Raw genomic sequence first — 17,746 nt, forward strand, 5'->3', positions numbered from 1 at the left:
GATTATGAAAAACCGAATGTTTGATTGGCAAAAATAGTCGAAAATCTATTTTTGATTAAAAGTCAATAATCGAAAAGTCGAAAAATCGATTATTGGTTTACACTATAGATCCCTAATTTGGATGTACTTTTCAGCAATCAGTTGTGGTCAGCAGATTGTAATAGATCATCTTTAAAAGTTTAAACAATTTTGTGTAATAATTTCAATGTATTGATACGATTTTATTCATAATTAAATTTTTGGAATGTATAATGTATATTGCCTTCACAAATGCCAAAACGAAAAGTAGTAATAACATTTTATTTTGTAATGTTTAAAAAAGAGAAATATTATTGGTACGTTACTTGTGCAACTAACCAACGCGTACGTCTCAAAGAGACAAATCAACTCTCTGTATTACTGAACATACTGGAAATTATATAAAAAAATGTTATTACGACCTTTTCAATATTATGACAATGAATGAGGAAGGATTTATGGAAATTTTAATTATCTGCCGGTATTTCATCTTTCTTCTCTGGATGAACTTTCTTCAAATGCCGATAATATGTTGAACGACTTCGGCATTTCTCATCGCAAAATGGACAGTCAACGGCAGCATCTTTATTGGGACTTCTTGCCACTTCAGGATGATAAACGCTGAGATGGTGATAGATACTTGAACTGTATCTAAATTTTTTATCACAATATTCACAACTGAAGGGCATTTTACCGGTATGCGTAACACTGTGGTTGCCCAAACTTTTTCGTGACTTAAACGTCTTGTCACACAAATCGCAGGCAAATTGATTTTTGGCTTCATGGACCAGCCTGTGTCTCTTTAATGTGAAAGCATTCACAAAACTCACATGACAAATGTCACATTTGAGTTCGGCTGGCTTGGTATGGTGTTCAGCATGTTCCTTCACTTCATATCTTTGGGAGAATTTACGTTTACAACATTCGATGTAGAACTCTGAACCTTTGTGATCTTTTTCAAAATGTTGTTGGATATCGGAGAATGTTTTAAAGGCTTGGGAACATAAACGACATTTTAATGAGGGCATCCACTTGGCTATGGCCATATCCATTCGAAACATATTGTAGAGGAGTTTTCTTCTTAGAATTTCGTTGCAGCTATCACCAGAGGTATTGGAAGTTTCTGTCTTGTCATTGGAAACTTTAGCGTCTTCGGTGGAATATTCATCAGTGAATTCTTGGTCATCGGATGATCCCGAATGCTGTGGTGATGCACAATTGGCCACATAAGGTTCATTGGAGGAAACAGGAATCGTATCCTTATTGTCTACTTCTTCTATGGAATATTGCACTCCCATATCTGTAATAATCAATTGACCCGAACCAAATGTTGAATCCTGCAATGAAGTTGAAATTTCTGGTCTTGTCTGGATTAAATGAACCTCATTGATCTTCACGATATCATCGACAGCCATAGAGTCCATAGGCTTCACGAACTGTATCTGTTGAACTTCCTCTTTAAATGGCTTAGAGGTTAGCGGTATTTCTTCAATGCTAGGTTCACTTTTCACAAATATTTCGATTTTCTCTTCAGGATCTTCTAGGCATTGCTTTTTTGATTCGTTGGGAAGTATATCAACTTCCTGTTTGATTTTTTTGGACGCAACTTGAATATCGTTTTCAGATCTTTCAAGAGATTGTTTTTTAGAATTGCCTGGAAGTATGTCGACTTCCTGTTTTATTTGTATCGGTGTTGCTAGAATATCTTCATTATAAGATATGCTAGGTTCACTTTTCACAAACATTTCTGTTTGATTTTCCATTTTTATTAATGATTGCTTTGGCGAATTGGCAGGGAGGACATTATCAGTAATTTGGTGTATATTATGGTACCTACAGATTTTAGTCCAGCAAGATTTGCATAATGCTGTCACTGGATTTTCTGATTCGGGTTCCACCTTGATAAACTAAATACATATACAATATTAGAAAATAATTAATAAAAAAAATGTTTATCCATTTTTCCTTGTGTCTTTTACCTTGGGTTCAAAATATTTAGCTGCAATATTATACAATTCGGTGGGCCTATTGCTGTCATCGTAAAGTCTGAAGGAATCATTACAGCCAGACCTACATAGTCGGCATGAATTTGTCTCGGACATCTTTAAAACTTACGCCCCTACAAAGAGATAAAACAAAAAAGAACGGGAGATAAAATGTGGGATCTCAATAGATTTCATTTGTATAGCTCCATCTAAAGTAGGGAGTATATATAATACGAAAGATAAAGAGTATGTGAAAATCCCACGAATGGCACATCTACACGCTCACAAAAAATCGCTTCTGTAACATATACTCCCAAACATATTTTGCTTCAAGCATATATATTTTTGGGTATTGCCCAAACATTTATATGTTTGATCTCTTCCAATATATAATATGTTTGAAATCATATTGGTTTAAACAATATATGTTTGGGTAGTCTAAGTTCCAAACATTTTGTATTTTTGCATCCAAATTCAATAATGTTGTCTTCCAAAAAACAATATGTTATTATGTGAACATATAATATGTTTGGAAGCATTTAGCACCCAAAAATATTATATGCTTAAAAAAAATTCTCCCAAACAATATTGTGCTCAAAATTTTATTTATTTATTTATATATTTACAATCATAATGAATTATGAAAATAAACAGGTAATATAGGTGCTAACAACAAAGTTTTTCGACCTGAATGCTCAACATTTTGTTTCTGCCTAATTGTATATTCCCCCACATCTTTCTCACTTCCACGAGATTTTTTAGTTCTTAGCACCTTTTTCTGTAATACAAACATTGTAGAAGAAATTATTCAATTGTATGATTTTTTTTATTTTAATTTTACCTTTTGCCGGACGGGGATTCGAACAGCGGACCACACAGTTTGTAAGGATCAAAGAAGTAGCTGATCAATTGCCCAAGGAAAAAAAGTGTTAATTTTGTAATAACAAGCAACAACCACCAACTTAATTCAATATCGCTCCCTGTTAAATAGCGCTCCAAGCTACTAAACACATGTATGTTTATAGGCTATTTCTAAATTAATATATGTTTGCATCCAAGCATATTATATTTACAAACATTTTATGTCCCAAACATAATATGTTCTAACATATTAACATATATGTCCCAAACATGTTATGCTAGTTTATGAACATTATGCTTGCACTCAAAAATATTGTGTTTAAAAATTTGTGTTCCAAACATATAATGTTTATAACCAAACATATGAAAAACAGTCTTTTTCATCCGTGTATCTGTCTATATTACACGTTTTGCCGAAAACTATCACAGGAATTGGATTTACGGGACACTCGCTTCAAAACGACTTGGGTCAAATGTATCATCGTCGTACTACCGTTTCTCTGGCTTACAGATTTGCACTATGAATCTCAAAAGAAAGAATGGTTAGAGAGGCGAAGCAAGCAGAAGTAAGAGAGGTTTGGACGATGGAAAACCGACGGTCATGCGAGTTTTGGAAACCAGAACAGAAATCAGAGGGAACAAGACAAGCAACTACCTAGAGAACGCAATCACTGAAACTGCCGGACGCCAGCACAATCCTGCAAGTGGATGTACGGGCGATAACCGAATAAGTGAAATGACACAACACTAACACAAATCCAGAGAGTGTGAATATATTTAAGAATAGCAGGAAGCCGTGGCACCAAACATCATCATAGCATACGAACCGTGCTGGAATACGATCTCTATCATATGGGAACGTGGACATTCTGATCGGAAGGTCGAAAAACGACAGCTATGATGATTTAAGAAATTATGTATGGGGGAAAAATCATGAACGGCGTGCACGTTCCAAAACGATCCGTTCATGAAAGTGTCAAAAGGATAACAGATTGTGGCAGTCTGACAGCGATAAAATGACACCACGCGTTGTCAAAACAACCACCAGTTTATATTTAACTTTTTAACCTTCTAAATTAAATTTTCAATGTTAAAGACACAAAAGCAAGATAACTAAGCAAGAAAAAATTATACTGTAAAATTCAGCATATGCTTCAAAACCTCTTGAGTAGTTTCAAATAAGTTTTGCTTTTATTTTGCCCAGTTTTGTTGTCTTAATGTGTGTTTTACTAAAAGCTTCTTTATTAAATAAAGTCCGCCGGCTTGGGCATTAGTGGGTTAATATAAAATTTAAATATATATCAAAGAAATTAAAAACAAAACATTAGACTGCAACGTATAAAGAACAAATATATTTCATAATCGAATATTTTGTATAATCATTATTTTTATGTAAATCGATTATGAAAAATCGAATATTAGAATTTCGATTAGTAAAAATAATAGAAAATCGATTTTTGATTCAAAGTCAATACTGGAGAAGGAAAATCCGCTACCGTGACACGAACCTTGATTGTCTGCTTCATACGCGTAGCCTTAGCACATTGCACCACCGACGTAGTTTCCATTCGAACATCTAAGGAATATTTTAAGATTTTTCATGGCCAAAGAAAACCGAAAGCTGTTCATGAATTCGTGGACGAAACTGGGAATACTCTGTTTTGATTTTCCGTGAACGTTTCCGTTTCATTTTGTTACCGTCCGTTCACGATTTTTAAACATAATATTTTCTATTAGTGCAGCTGAGGCTCTTAAAGCGGTAATGTTTGCGAGGGCAACGACATACTGGCAAACCTGTAAGAACATCACCGTGGTGCAATGAACCTGGGTACAATCTCAGTTTTGTTTAGCTATGTAATATCCCCTCTAAGTAATGCTAGTGAAATTTGTGAGTGTTTTAAAGCTTCTCTACACTATTAGAAAAAATTACGTTCCATAGTCGTGAACGGACGGTGACAAAATGAAACGAAAACGTTCACAAAAAATCAAAACGGAATGTTCACAATTTCGTCCACGGGCGTTCACGATTTCATGAACGGCATTCGTTTTTCTTTGGCCATGAAAAGTCTTAAAATAATCGTTAGACGTTATTATGGCAACTCCCTCGGTGTTGCAATGTGCTAAGGCGACTGTTAACAGGATCGAGTCGAGTAGTGGAAATCTTTTTTTAATTTTGTTTAAAGTCGTAACCATAACGTTTTCAGATCATGAACGCTGGTTGTTGTTTTGACAACGCATGGTATCATTTTATCGTTGTCAGATTGGCACCGCCTGTTCTCAGTTTGACACCACATGTGTGGTGATTCACTTTCATGAACGAATCGTTTTGATCATGCACGCCGTGCATGATTTTTTCTATGAGTGTAAGTGGTTTCACCGTATTAGGAAATACCGCTCGGTCTTGGCTATTAAAAGAAGTCCTCTTATCATTGAGCTAACCGTGGAATTCAGCAACACTCTGTGATAAGAAAGTTCGTCACTGTGGTATCACAATAAACTGAATAGTCCAAGTCAGCCTTAAATAACAGGCTGCCATCAAACGCGGGTTGGCTTTTCAAATTTCGGGGTTCGAGAACAAAAGCAAATACGAGTATAAATCATCGAAAATCGTGTTATTGTTTTTCAAAACATTACCCATTAAAATCTTTACGTTTTTGCATGGATTTGAACCAACTGTCAAAGAGCTTTTGCCACACTGATTGAGGTATCTCAAAAGCATGCATTCTAAATGCATCAACCGCTTCTTCAAGTGTCGAAAAACATTGATATCTCATTTTATTTTTTTTACTTTAAGACGGATTATCCATCAAGCCGATATTTTGAATGCTCAAAAAAGCAGAGTTTTTCAGAGTTCGCATCGAAATGTTGAAGAGTGATCCGTCTTCGGCGGTTTATTTTCCAGATTTCTTGGAAGACAACTGCACACAACTACCACTCAGAATTGTCTGTTGCGGCATGTCCAATTTTTCGGAACAAAAGACGATCATTTGCTTGGTAGTGCTTCGTGAGGGAACAATTTTTGTTGGATTTGGCTCTTCTTGAAACCCTCAGGCAATTGCTGTTTACCTTCCGGCTAATACGCGTAAATCCTCGAATCATCGCCTGTTACGATGTTACAAACGTGTTTCGAAGCACTGCGATCGTATTGGAGCATTTCTTTCGACAAATCGAAACGAGCGTTTTTTGAGCGATTAAAAAATAGTTTGGGATCCAACGCGAATAAAATTTGTTAACGGGCACATATTGAATATATGCTAGTCCCACTAATGCCTAAGATTGTTTCAATCTCAAGGTAGGTCACATGACGATCTTGCAATATCAATTGGCGCACAGTATCAATGGTTTCCGAAGCAAGAACTGATTATGTATGACCTTCATGCAATTCATCTTGAAGTGAATTACGACCTTGGTTGAATTCACCATAATCACTGGGCTTCATCGCCAAAAATTTAATTAAATTCACCGATGCACTCTTGTTGAGTTAATGTTGGGAATTTAATTCCTTTTTTTGGCGAAATTAATCTTTTAAGCTTCTGTAAACAACACAAATGTCAAAACCATCGGAGTACGTATAACCTCAAAAATGTCAAGCTTTACGATATAGCTATCAGTTGGCAGATTGCAGCAGTAGATTTAACTGAATCCCGGCACATAAAAGCCATCCCTCGTATATGATATATCCTAACCTAACCTACAAGATCAATATGAGAGGATAGAAGCGTCAAATTAGAAGGATTTAGCACAACAATTGAACCATTTTTTTTGTATGTTAAGCTGGCTTTACAATACCAAGCTAAATATTAGCTTCCTCTAGATCCGCTCCGTCTTAGATCAACGGTTGCGTCAATTTGGAGGTGGTATCGTGCACATTACCGACTCCAAGCTTGTTTTATGATGCTGTATAAAAAATCTAAATCACATTACTCTTTCAATTCAATGTCGACTTTTCACTCTTTTCGTTAAAAGTCGATTAGATTTAGGCCAAAATCAAAAAATCAAAATGTTTGTCGACAAGTGTATCTGTAGTACAAGATATTTTGGAAAACAGTATACGCTGAAATCATATATAAATAGATATTAAATATAACACAATATAAAATAAAATGAGGTGAATCGAATAAAATTAAATTAAACAAAATCAAGTTAAATTAAACAAAAGAACACATAAATAGCATTGATTTGATACAATTATTACTTTAAAATATACGCACTTAAATTCAACTGAATTAACTTATGAACTATTTTAAATTAAATAAAAAATTAACACAAAGCTTATACATATGTTTTATTTCACATAATTTAAATTAAAAACAAGTATATACGGCCGTAAGTTCGGCCAGGCCGAATCTTATGTAACATCCACCATGAACTTGATATGGACATCCATATGAACTTGATATGGACCAATTTTTGTGTGATTGGGGATCGATTTATCTGAGGGCTATATATAACTATAGACCGATATGGACCTAGCTAGGCATGGTTGTTAACGGCCATATACTATTTAGCACAATGTACCAAATTTCAACTGACTCGGATGAAATTTGCTCCTCCAAAACCAAATCTCGGGATCGGTTTATATGGGGGCTATATATGATTATGGACTGATATGGACCACTTTTGGCATGGTTGTTAAATATCATATACTACCACCACGTACCAAATTTCAACCAGATCGGATGAATTTTGCTTCACCAAAAGGCACTGGAGGTCAAATCTGGGGATCGGTTTATATGTATAATTATGGATATATATAATTATGGACTGATATGAACCAATTCCTGCATGGTTGGTGGATCCCCATATACTAACATCACGTACCAAATTTCAACTGAATCAGATGAATTTTGATCTTCCAAGAGGCTCAGGTCAAATTTGGTGATCGGTTTATATGGGGGCTATATATAATTAAGGACCGATGTGGACCAATTTTTGCATGGTCATTAGAGACCATATACTAACACCATGTACCAAATTTCAGCCGGATCGGATGAAATTTGCTTCTCTTAGAGGTTCCACAAGCCAAATTTGGGGGTCCGTAAAAGTGGACCGATATGGCCCATTTGCAATACCATCCGACCTAAATACATCAATAACAACTAAAGGGTGATTCTTTTGAGGTTAGGATTTTCATGCATTAGTATTTGACAGATCACGTGGGATTTCAGACATGGTGTCAAAGAGAAAGATGCTCAGTATGCTTTGACATTTCATCATGAATAGACTTACTAACGAGCAACGCTTGCAAATCATTGAATTTTATTACCAAAATCAGTGGCAGAAAATCCGCTTTTTTATCGACAAATTTTGTTCAGCGATGAGGCTCATTTCTGGTTGAATGGCTACGTAAATAAGCAAAATTGCCGCATTTGGAGTGAAGAGCAACCAGAAGCCGTTCAAGAACTGCCCATGCATCCCGAAAAATGCACTGTTTGGTGTGGTTTGTACGCTGGTGGAATCATTGGACCGTATTTTTTCAAAGATGCTGTTGGACGCAACGTTACGGTGAATGGCGATCGCTATCGTTCGATGCTAACAAACTTTTTGTTGCCAAAAATGGAAGAACTGAACTTGGTTGACATGTGGTTTCAACAAGATGGCGCTACATGCCACACAGCTCGCGATTCTATGGCCATTTTGAGGGAAAACTTCGGAGAACAATTCATCTCAAGATGGACCAGTAAGTTGGCCACCAAGATCATGCGATTTGACGCCTTTAGACTATTTTTTGTGGGGCTACGTCAAGTCTAAAGTCTACAGAAATAAGCCAGCAACTATTCCAGCTTTGGAAGACAACATTTCCGAAGAAATTCGGGCTATTCCGGCCGAAATGCTCGAAAAAGTTGCCCAAAATTTGACTTTCCGAATGGACCACCTAAGACGCAGCCGCGGTCAACATTTAAATGAAATTATCTTCAAAAAGTAAATGTCATGGACCAATCTAACGTTTCAAATAAAGAACCGATGAGATTTTGCAAATTTTATGCGTTTTTTTTTTTTTTTTTTGGACCGGTAAGTTGGCCACCAAGATCATGCGATTTGACGCCTTTAGACTATTTTTTGTGGGGCTACGTCAAGTCTAAAGTCTACAGAAATAAGCCAGCAACTATTCCAGCTTTGGAAGACAACATTTCCGAAGAAATTCGGGCTATTCCGGCCGAAATGCTCGAAAAAGTTGCCCAAAATTTGACTTTCCGAATGGACCACCTAAGACGCAGCCGCGGTCAACATTTAAATGAAATTATCTTCAAAAAGTAAATGTCATGGACCAATCTAACGTTTCAAATAAAGAACCGATGAGATTTTGCAAATTTTATGCGTTTTTTTTTTTTAAAAGTTATCAAGCTCTTAACAAATCACCCTTTACTTGTGCCAAGTTTCAAGTCGATAGCTTGTTTCGTTCGGAAGTCAGCGTGATTTCAACAGATGGACGGACGGACGGACATGCTCAGATCGATTCAGAATTTCACCACGTACCAGAATAACAGGTTGGCTGATAAGTCCCCGGTCTAACAAAGAAAAACACATTTTTTTGTCAAAATTCGTTTTTATTATTCAACATAGTTCCCTTCAAGAGCGATACAACGATGATAACGACCTTCCAATTTTTTGATACCATTTTGGTAGTACTCCTACGGTTTTCCCTCAAAATAGGCCTCAGTGTCCCTCTTCATGGCAGCCAAATTGTTTCCCTGCGAGCATCCTTTTGAGGTCTGAGAACAAGAAAAAGTCGCTGGGGGCCAGATCGGGAGAATACGGTGGGAGGAGAAGCAATTCGAAGCCCAATTCATGAATTTTTGCCATCGTTCTCAATGACTTGTGGCATGGTGCGTTGTCTTGGTGGAACAACACTTTTTTCTTCTTCATATGGGGCCGTTTTGCCGCGATATCGACCTTCAAACGTTCCAATACCGCCATATAATAGTCACTGTTGATGGTTTTTCCCTTCTCAAGATAATCGATAAAAATTATTCTATGCGCATCCCAAAAAACAGAGGCCATTACTTTGCCAGCGGTCTTTTGAGTATTTCCAAGCTTCGGAGACGGTTCACCGGTCGCTGTCCACTCAGCCGACTGTCGATTGGACTCAGGAGTGTAGTGATGGAGCCATGTTTCATCCATTCTCACATATCGACGGAAACACTCAGGTGTATTACGAGTTAACAGCTACAAACACCGCTCAGAATCATCAACACGTTGTTCGTTTTGGTCAAATGTGAGCTCGCGCGGCACCCATTTTGCACAGAGCTTCCGCATATCCAAATATTGATGAATGATATGACCAACACGTTCCTCTGATGTCTTCAAGGCCTCTGCTATCTCGATCAACTTCACTTTACGGTCATTCAAAATCATTTTGTGGAATTTTTGATGTTTTCGTCGGTAATCACCTCTTTCGGGCGTCCACTGCGTTCACCGTCCTCCGTACTCATTTCAACACGCTTGAATTTTGCATACCAATCAATTATTGTTGATTTCCCTGGGGCAGAGTCCGGAAACTCATTATCAAGCCAAGTTTTTGCTTCCACCGTTATTTTTCCCTTCAGAAAACAGTATTTTATCAAAACAAGAAATTCCTTTTTTTCACAATAACAAAAGTTGCTTCACAAAAGACTCTCTATCTTACAAACTAATTGACTTACAGACGTCAAATTTTGACACGAATCATTTGAAGGTTGGTACTATATAAAAATAATTGCATTTAATACTAGCGACGCCATCTATGTGTCAGACCGATGACTTATCAGCCAACCAAATTTTAAATTACTGTGAATTATGGTTAATAAGATTATATGAAATAAATTAAAAACTAAAATTAAAATAAATTACAGGTAATTAATTGAAATAAACAAAGTTTAGTATAATAAATTCAAACAAATGACTATCGGAATTAATATTGATTTTTAATTTAATTTTTAGTTATTGTTTTAAGTTAAACCTAATTAAATTCAAACAAGAAAGGAAATTCTAAAGTCGGGCGGGGCCGACTATATTATACCCTGCACCACTTTGTAGATCTAAGTTTTCGATACCATATCACATCCGTCAAATGTGTTGGGTGCTATATATAAAGGTTTGTCCCAAATACATACATTTAAATATTATTCGATTTGGACAGAATTTGATAGACTTCTACAACATCTATAGACTCAAAATTTAAGTTGGCTAATGCACTAGGGTGGAACACAATTTTAGTAAAAAAATATGGCAAACATTTAAATCTGAAGCAATTTTAAGGAAACTTCGCAAAAGTTTATTTATGATTTATCGCTCGATATACAGTAGATTTCATTTATAGCGACCTCGGTTATAACGACCATCCGTTTATAACAACGGATTTTCAAAGCAAGTTTGGTTCTTAATAGTTTGTACATGCGCAAGCATTCGCTTAGAACGACTCCGGTTTTAGCGACAATCTGCTTTTAACGACCAATTTGCACGTCGGTTTTGGAATGGACATTCGGTTATAACGACGATGTAAGTTCTGTGTACTAATTTTAATTTTTTTCATTCCATTTTTTGTCGTCAGCCAATACTAAATAAAGAAACATATACTGCGGGGAATCACAGGATTTGTTTTCGACTATCCCAAACAGAGGTGCAAATGACAAAGAAGAAATATTCAAACCAGTTTGGGATGAGTTCGAGTTCAAACCAGGACTGGGATGAGTTCGTAAATGTCGATGACAACGTCGTGACATTAGAAGAGCCTTCATTGAGAGAAATAGTGGAGAACACAAAAGCAAATGATGAAACTCACAGCGATAATGAACCAGATGACGAAGATGAGCCAATCAAAATTCCAACTAGGACAGAAACCTTGAGTGCGGTGCACACATTAAAACAGTATTTACGATTTGGGGGGTTCTGATATATCAGAGAGTTTATATAGTTCCGTTGAAATTATTGAAAGTAAATTATTAAAAGAAATTCTTGTAAGTAGAAAACAAACCACAATTCTAAACTATTTCCAATCTCAATAAATATGATAAAAAAAAACTTACAAATATTGTGTACACTTATTTGGATACAACGACGTTCGTTTATAACGACGTATAATTAAGGTCCCTTGGCGGTTGCTATAACCGAATTCTACTGTATATGTATTAGAAGGTTAGGGAAATTAGAGTAATTTTTACAACTTTTCGACTAAGCAGTGGCGATTTAACAAGGAAAATTTTGGTATTTTGACCATTTTTGTCGAAATCAGAAAAACATATATATGGGAGCTATATCTAAATCTGAACGGATGTCAACCAAATTTGGCACGCATAGCTACAATGCTAATTCTACTCCCTGTACAAAATTTCAACTAAATCGGAGTTAAAAATTGGCCTCTGTGGTCATATGAGTGTAAATTCTTGGCGTTACATACAAATGCACAAACTTATTATACCCTGTACCACAGTAGTGGTGAAGGGTATAATAAACAAACAATAAACCAGGTTCAATTAAACAAAATTATTTTAGCTAACCTAAAAAAAAATGCTTCAATGTTTATGAACATTAGTTAAGTTATTAGTCTCAAGCCTGATTTGAACCTGAATCGCTGGATTATAAAGGGTGATTTGTTAAGAGCTTGATAACTTTTTTAAAAAAAAAAACGCATAAAATTTGCAAAATCTCATCGGTTCTTTATTTGAAACGTTAGATTGGTCCATGACATTTACTTTTTGAAGATAATTTCATTTAAATGTTGACCGCGGCTGCGTCTTAGGTGGTCCATTCGGAAAGTCAAATTTTGGGCAACTTTTTCGAGCATTTCGGCCGGAATAGCCCGAATTTCTTCGGAAATGTTGTCTTCCAAAGCTGGAATAGTTGCTGGCTTATTTCTGTAGACTTTAGACTTGACGTAGCCCCACAAAAAATAGTCTAAAGGCGTCAAATCGCATGATCTTGGTGGCCAACTTACCGGTCCATTTCTTGAGATGAATTGTTCTCCGAAGTTTTCCCTCAAAATGGCCATAGAATCGCGAGCTGTGTGGCATGTAGCGCCATCTTGTTGAAACCACATGTCAACCAAGTTCAGTTCTTCCATTTTTGGCAACAAAAAGTTTGTTAGCATCGAACGATAGCGATCGCCATTCACCGTAACGTTGCGTCCAACAGCATCTTTGAAAAAATACGGTCCAATGATTCCACCAGCGTACAAACCACACCAAACAGTGCATTTTTCGGGATGCATGGGCAGTTCTTGAACGGCTTCTGGTTGCTCTTCACTCCAAATGCGGCAATTTTGCTTATTTACGTAGCCATTCAACCAGAAATGAGCCTCATCGCTGAACAAAATTTGTCGATAAAAAAGCGGATTTTCTGCCACTGATTTTGGTAATAAAATTCAATGATTTGCAAGCGTTGCTCGTTAGTAAGTCTATTCATGATGAAATGTCAAGGCATACTGAGCATCTTTCTCTTTGACACCATGTCTGAAATCCCACGTGATCTGTCAAATACTAATGCATGAAAATCCTAACCTCAAAAGAATCACCCTTTATGTCTCTCAGCCATCGCCCTACCTCATTGCACCACAAACAAAACCTACTTAATAGCCACTAACAAACAACCTACAGTGTGGATTTGTTTTATTTTTGGATTTTGCTTTTGTTGCCATTGAAGTGATAGTCTCTTGAGCTACAAATAGAATTGATGTACATTGATTGGCTGAAAGCGAAGTCTTGTGAGCTAAAAATAGTATCGGGGTGGTTTGATATGTATTTGCTTATCTCGTTGCCGACGTCCGTAGAAAATGTATACATAGTTTGTGATTACAAAATGTTTGCTTCAATCCCCTCTGCCCCTAATTTGATAGCGTAAAAGTGCTCAACATTTCAAGTAGAAACATGAAAAAACACAATTACTTCATACACAGTTAATTTTGTATGGCATTATTTTTTAATACCTACAGCAATCAGACTTACTCTGCAATTTTATAAATAAAGCCAAAAACCAACCCAAGAAGTACAACTACAATACCAAATACAAATAAACAATAGAACAAGAAGTTTTGTAAATGTTCTTCATATAATTGCAACAAAATGAACGTTTGACTTACCAAATCTATTTTCGTTTCTAAGTACAAGAACCCGAACAACACACACGCACGTATTGATGAAGCACTAAGTAAGAACTAAAATGGATGGTGGACACGAAGATTGTAATGAATGAACAAACCTATGAAACACAATAACAACAATGTTGAGAGAGCATTTGAAGATTGGATTTCGTTTGCAGCTGACATTCTGGGATTATGACTTAACATAGAGAACAAACACTTCGGTCGTTTTATATCAAAACAAAATAAATGTTTTGTGCCCTGTTTGTGTAAGATGAATGTTTGCTGATATCAGGGATGGAAAATACAATTTTTAAGAAAGTACAAAAAAGGTATTTTTTGAGCGGAAAGGTACTTTTTACAAAAATTTCACTGGAAAATTATTGTCAAGAGACTAAATTTTAAAGAAAATAAAATTTTGACAAAATTTTCTATATAAATAAAATTTTGACAAAATTTTCTATATGAATAAAATTTTGCAAAAATTTTCTATAGAAATAAAATTTTGCAAAAAAATTCTGTAGAAAAAAAATGTTGCAAAATTTTTTCTATAGAAATAAAATTTTGCAAAAATTTCCTATAGAAATAAAATTTTTACAAAATTTTCAATTGAAATAAAATTTTGACAACATTTGCTACCGAAATAAAAAATCGATAATATAGAATCGCATTCTTTTTTCGACTAAAACATTCTTGAAGATCAATAAAATCCTGTTTTTGACTATGTCTTTTACAAAATCGAGATTTTCTTCCCACATGAACATGTCTATGTCTGTTTTGCCATATTTGTAAAATACTATTAGCAAATAAGGTTGATAAAGACTTTCTCAAAATATTAAAATATTTTGTCAAAGATATTCTACACAAAAGGTACTAAATCATTCGCGGGGGTACTACGGTACTGACCGGGGTGAAAAAGTATTGAAAAAAGTACTATAGTACTGCATTTTCCATCTCTGGCTGATATGAGATAAACACCAAGCGTAAGAGAATTGCCAAGAGAAATGCATATAGACTGTGAGAGACACTAAGTGAGAAATGGATTTAAATCAGGGTTGCCATGCTATTTTCCGATAAATCCGAAGTGTTAAATTCTTTCTTAATAAAAAAAACAAACAAACAAATTCTTGATAGTTGTATATTTTTCCGAAATAGAAAAATATTAATTTAGAAGTACATTGTATAGCTGTGATTTTAATACCACCATAATTTATGTTATGTTGATGCTTAAATTAATTTTAATTTAAGTAGGGTATTAATAGCCTGTTTCTGTATGTCGAAAGAGCTCTATCGATCGACTGAAATGGAAACAAACAGCCGAATTTATAACCAACAATCAGCTGTTTCTATTCATTTCAGTCGATCGATAGAGCTCGTTCGACATACAGAAACAGGCTGTAAGTTCGAGTTTAATCAGTAAAGAAAGGCATCAAATTATACATCTTTGTTGCAAATTTTATTATTAACTTGATGGGGAATAGCCCAAAGCAAATTTTCACAAAGTTTTTATTCCTTAAAATGGATTATTAAAGAAAAGTAATCGTGAAAAATTTTGTTTTTAGCGGCTAAACCAGAGAGTATTAAGAAAACCAGTAAGGAAAGTCTAAAGTCGGGCGGGGCCGACTATATTATACCCTGCACCACTTTGTAGATCTAAATTTTCGATACCATATCACATCCGTCAAATGTGTTGGGGCTATATATAAAGGTTTGTCCCAAATACATACATTTAAATATCACTCGATCTGGACAGAATTTGATAGACTTCTACAAAATCTATAGACTCAAAATTTAAGTCGGCTAATGCACTAGGGTGGAACACAATGTTAGTAAAAAAATATGGGAAACATTTAAATCTGGAGCAATTTTAAGAAAACTTCGCAAAAGTTTATTTATGATTTATCGCTCGATATATATGCATTAGAAGTTAAGGAAAAATAGAGTAATTTTTACAACTTTCCGACTAAACAGTGGCGATTTTACATGGAAAATGTTGGTATTTTGACCATTTTTGTCGAAATCAGAAAAACATATATATGGGAGCTATATCTAAATCTGAACCGATTTCAACCAAATTTGACACGCATAGCTACAATGCTAATTCTACTCCCTGTGCAAAATTTCAACTAAATCGGAGCAAAAAATTGGCCTCTGTGGTCATATGAGTGTAAATCGGGCGAAAGCTATATATGGGAGCTATATCTAAATCTGAACCGATTTCAACCAAATTTGGCACACATAGCTACAATGCTAATTCTACTCCCTGTGCAAAATTTCAACTAAATCGGAGCAAAAAATTGGCCTCTGTGGTCATATGAGTGTAAATCGGGCGAAAGCTATATATGGGAGCTATATCTAAATCTGAACCGATTTCAACCAAATTTGACACGCATAGCAACAATGCTAATTCTACTCCCTGTGCAAAATTTCAACTAAATCGGAGCAAAAAATTGGCCTCTGTGGGCAAATGAGTGTAAATCGGGTGAAAGCTATATATGGGAGCTATATCTAAATCTGAACCGATTTGGCTGATATTTTGCAAGTTTTTCGAGACTCATAAAATATTCGGATGTACGGAATTTGAGGAAGATCGGTTGATATACACGCCAATTATGACCAGATCGGTGAAAAATATATATGGCAACTATATCTAAATCTGAACCGATTTTTTAAATAGGGATCGTCTTTGAGCCGAAACAGGACCCTATACCAAATTTTAGGACAATCGGACTAAAACTGCGAGCTGTACTTTGCACACAAAAATACATCAACAGACAGACAGACGGACAGACAGACAGACGGACATCGCTAAATCGACTCAGAATTTAATTCTAAGACGATCGGTATACTAAACGATGGGTCTCAGACTTTTCCTTCTTGGCGTTACATACAAATGCACAAACTTATTATACCCTGTACCACAGTAGTGGTGAAGGGTATAACAAGAGGACGAAAATTTTTCTTCTACAAAAACAACAAATGTCAACCGTATAGATGTCGCACAATGCCTGCAGCTGTAGTATAACCGACGTTGCGGTCGAAGCGCTGTTTTGATAAATTCTTTATTAAGGCATCGGCAATTATAATTTCAAATTGTCTGCCAAAAAAATTAATAGAATGAAAAGATTTATATAAAAGAACATTTGTTACAAAACAAAAACGGCATGACATTAGATAAATTTCCTCATGACTGCCACCTACTGACGCAGTTTCGCTTCACAGTTTCGTTCTCTTGTTTTCTTAATACTCTCTGGCTAAACGCCGGTATGCACCTCTAGCGAAATTTTCGGTAGCAAAAATTTATTTAAGTCTACAACAAAAAAACAGGGCTGTGTACACAAATTTTAAACCAGCTAATCGCTTTTAAAAATTGCTAATATATGTTCCAAATATTCCTCAAATAAATTGTTTATTATTTACAGACCTTTTAAAACTTTTACGCACACAATGATTGTAATAAATTAAATGTTTGCTGCCAAAATATGTTTTTGACAACCCTGTTATTTTCATTAGAGGTGCGTACCATAGACCTTATAATACATAGATGAGCCATGGGTGTCAAACTATGTTTGGCAGTTCCGAAGATTAAGAATAAACGAGAAAAATAAGAGCACGCTTACAATCTCTTTCGTTTAACTTTTTGTAGTTTGCCAATTTTACACAAAATTAGAACGTTTATGATGCAACAGAGGATTTATAAATAAATTAATATATTAAAAGTTCATATTTAAACAAAAAATATGACCAAAACCGCGAAAATACGAAATTTAATTTTGAGCAGCGTAGCTCTTTACGAACAACACGAAAGCAAATGCACGAAAATTAATGT

General features: G+C 35.4%; 1 protein-coding gene across 3 annotated transcripts in view; it reads right to left on the minus strand.

Moving 5' to 3' along the window:
• Positions 1-200: 200 nt before the first annotated feature.
• The window catches only part of LOC142229700 (uncharacterized), a 47,834-nt gene continuing 30,288 nt past the window's right edge, over positions 201-17,746 (minus strand). For 2 of the 3 annotated variants that reach the window (XM_075300275.1, XM_075300276.1), the window contains 2 exons: positions 1,998-2,137; positions 201-1,925 (listed from right to left, as the gene is read on the minus strand). In XM_075300275.1, the coding sequence (XP_075156390.1) occupies positions 486-1,925; positions 1,998-2,120 (1,563 nt within the window). In that variant the 5' untranslated portion in view covers positions 2,121-2,137 and the 3' untranslated portion in view covers positions 201-485. Of the gene's footprint in view, positions 1,926-1,997; positions 2,138-13,917; positions 14,067-17,746 lie in introns of those variants that run through there. The other variant, XM_075300274.1, reaches the window with a different exon arrangement.

This window comes from Haematobia irritans, chromosome 3, assembly GCF_050003625.1.
Source record: "Haematobia irritans isolate KBUSLIRL chromosome 3, ASM5000362v1, whole genome shotgun sequence".
NCBI classification, from domain to species: Eukaryota; Metazoa; Arthropoda; class Insecta; order Diptera; family Muscidae; genus Haematobia; species Haematobia irritans.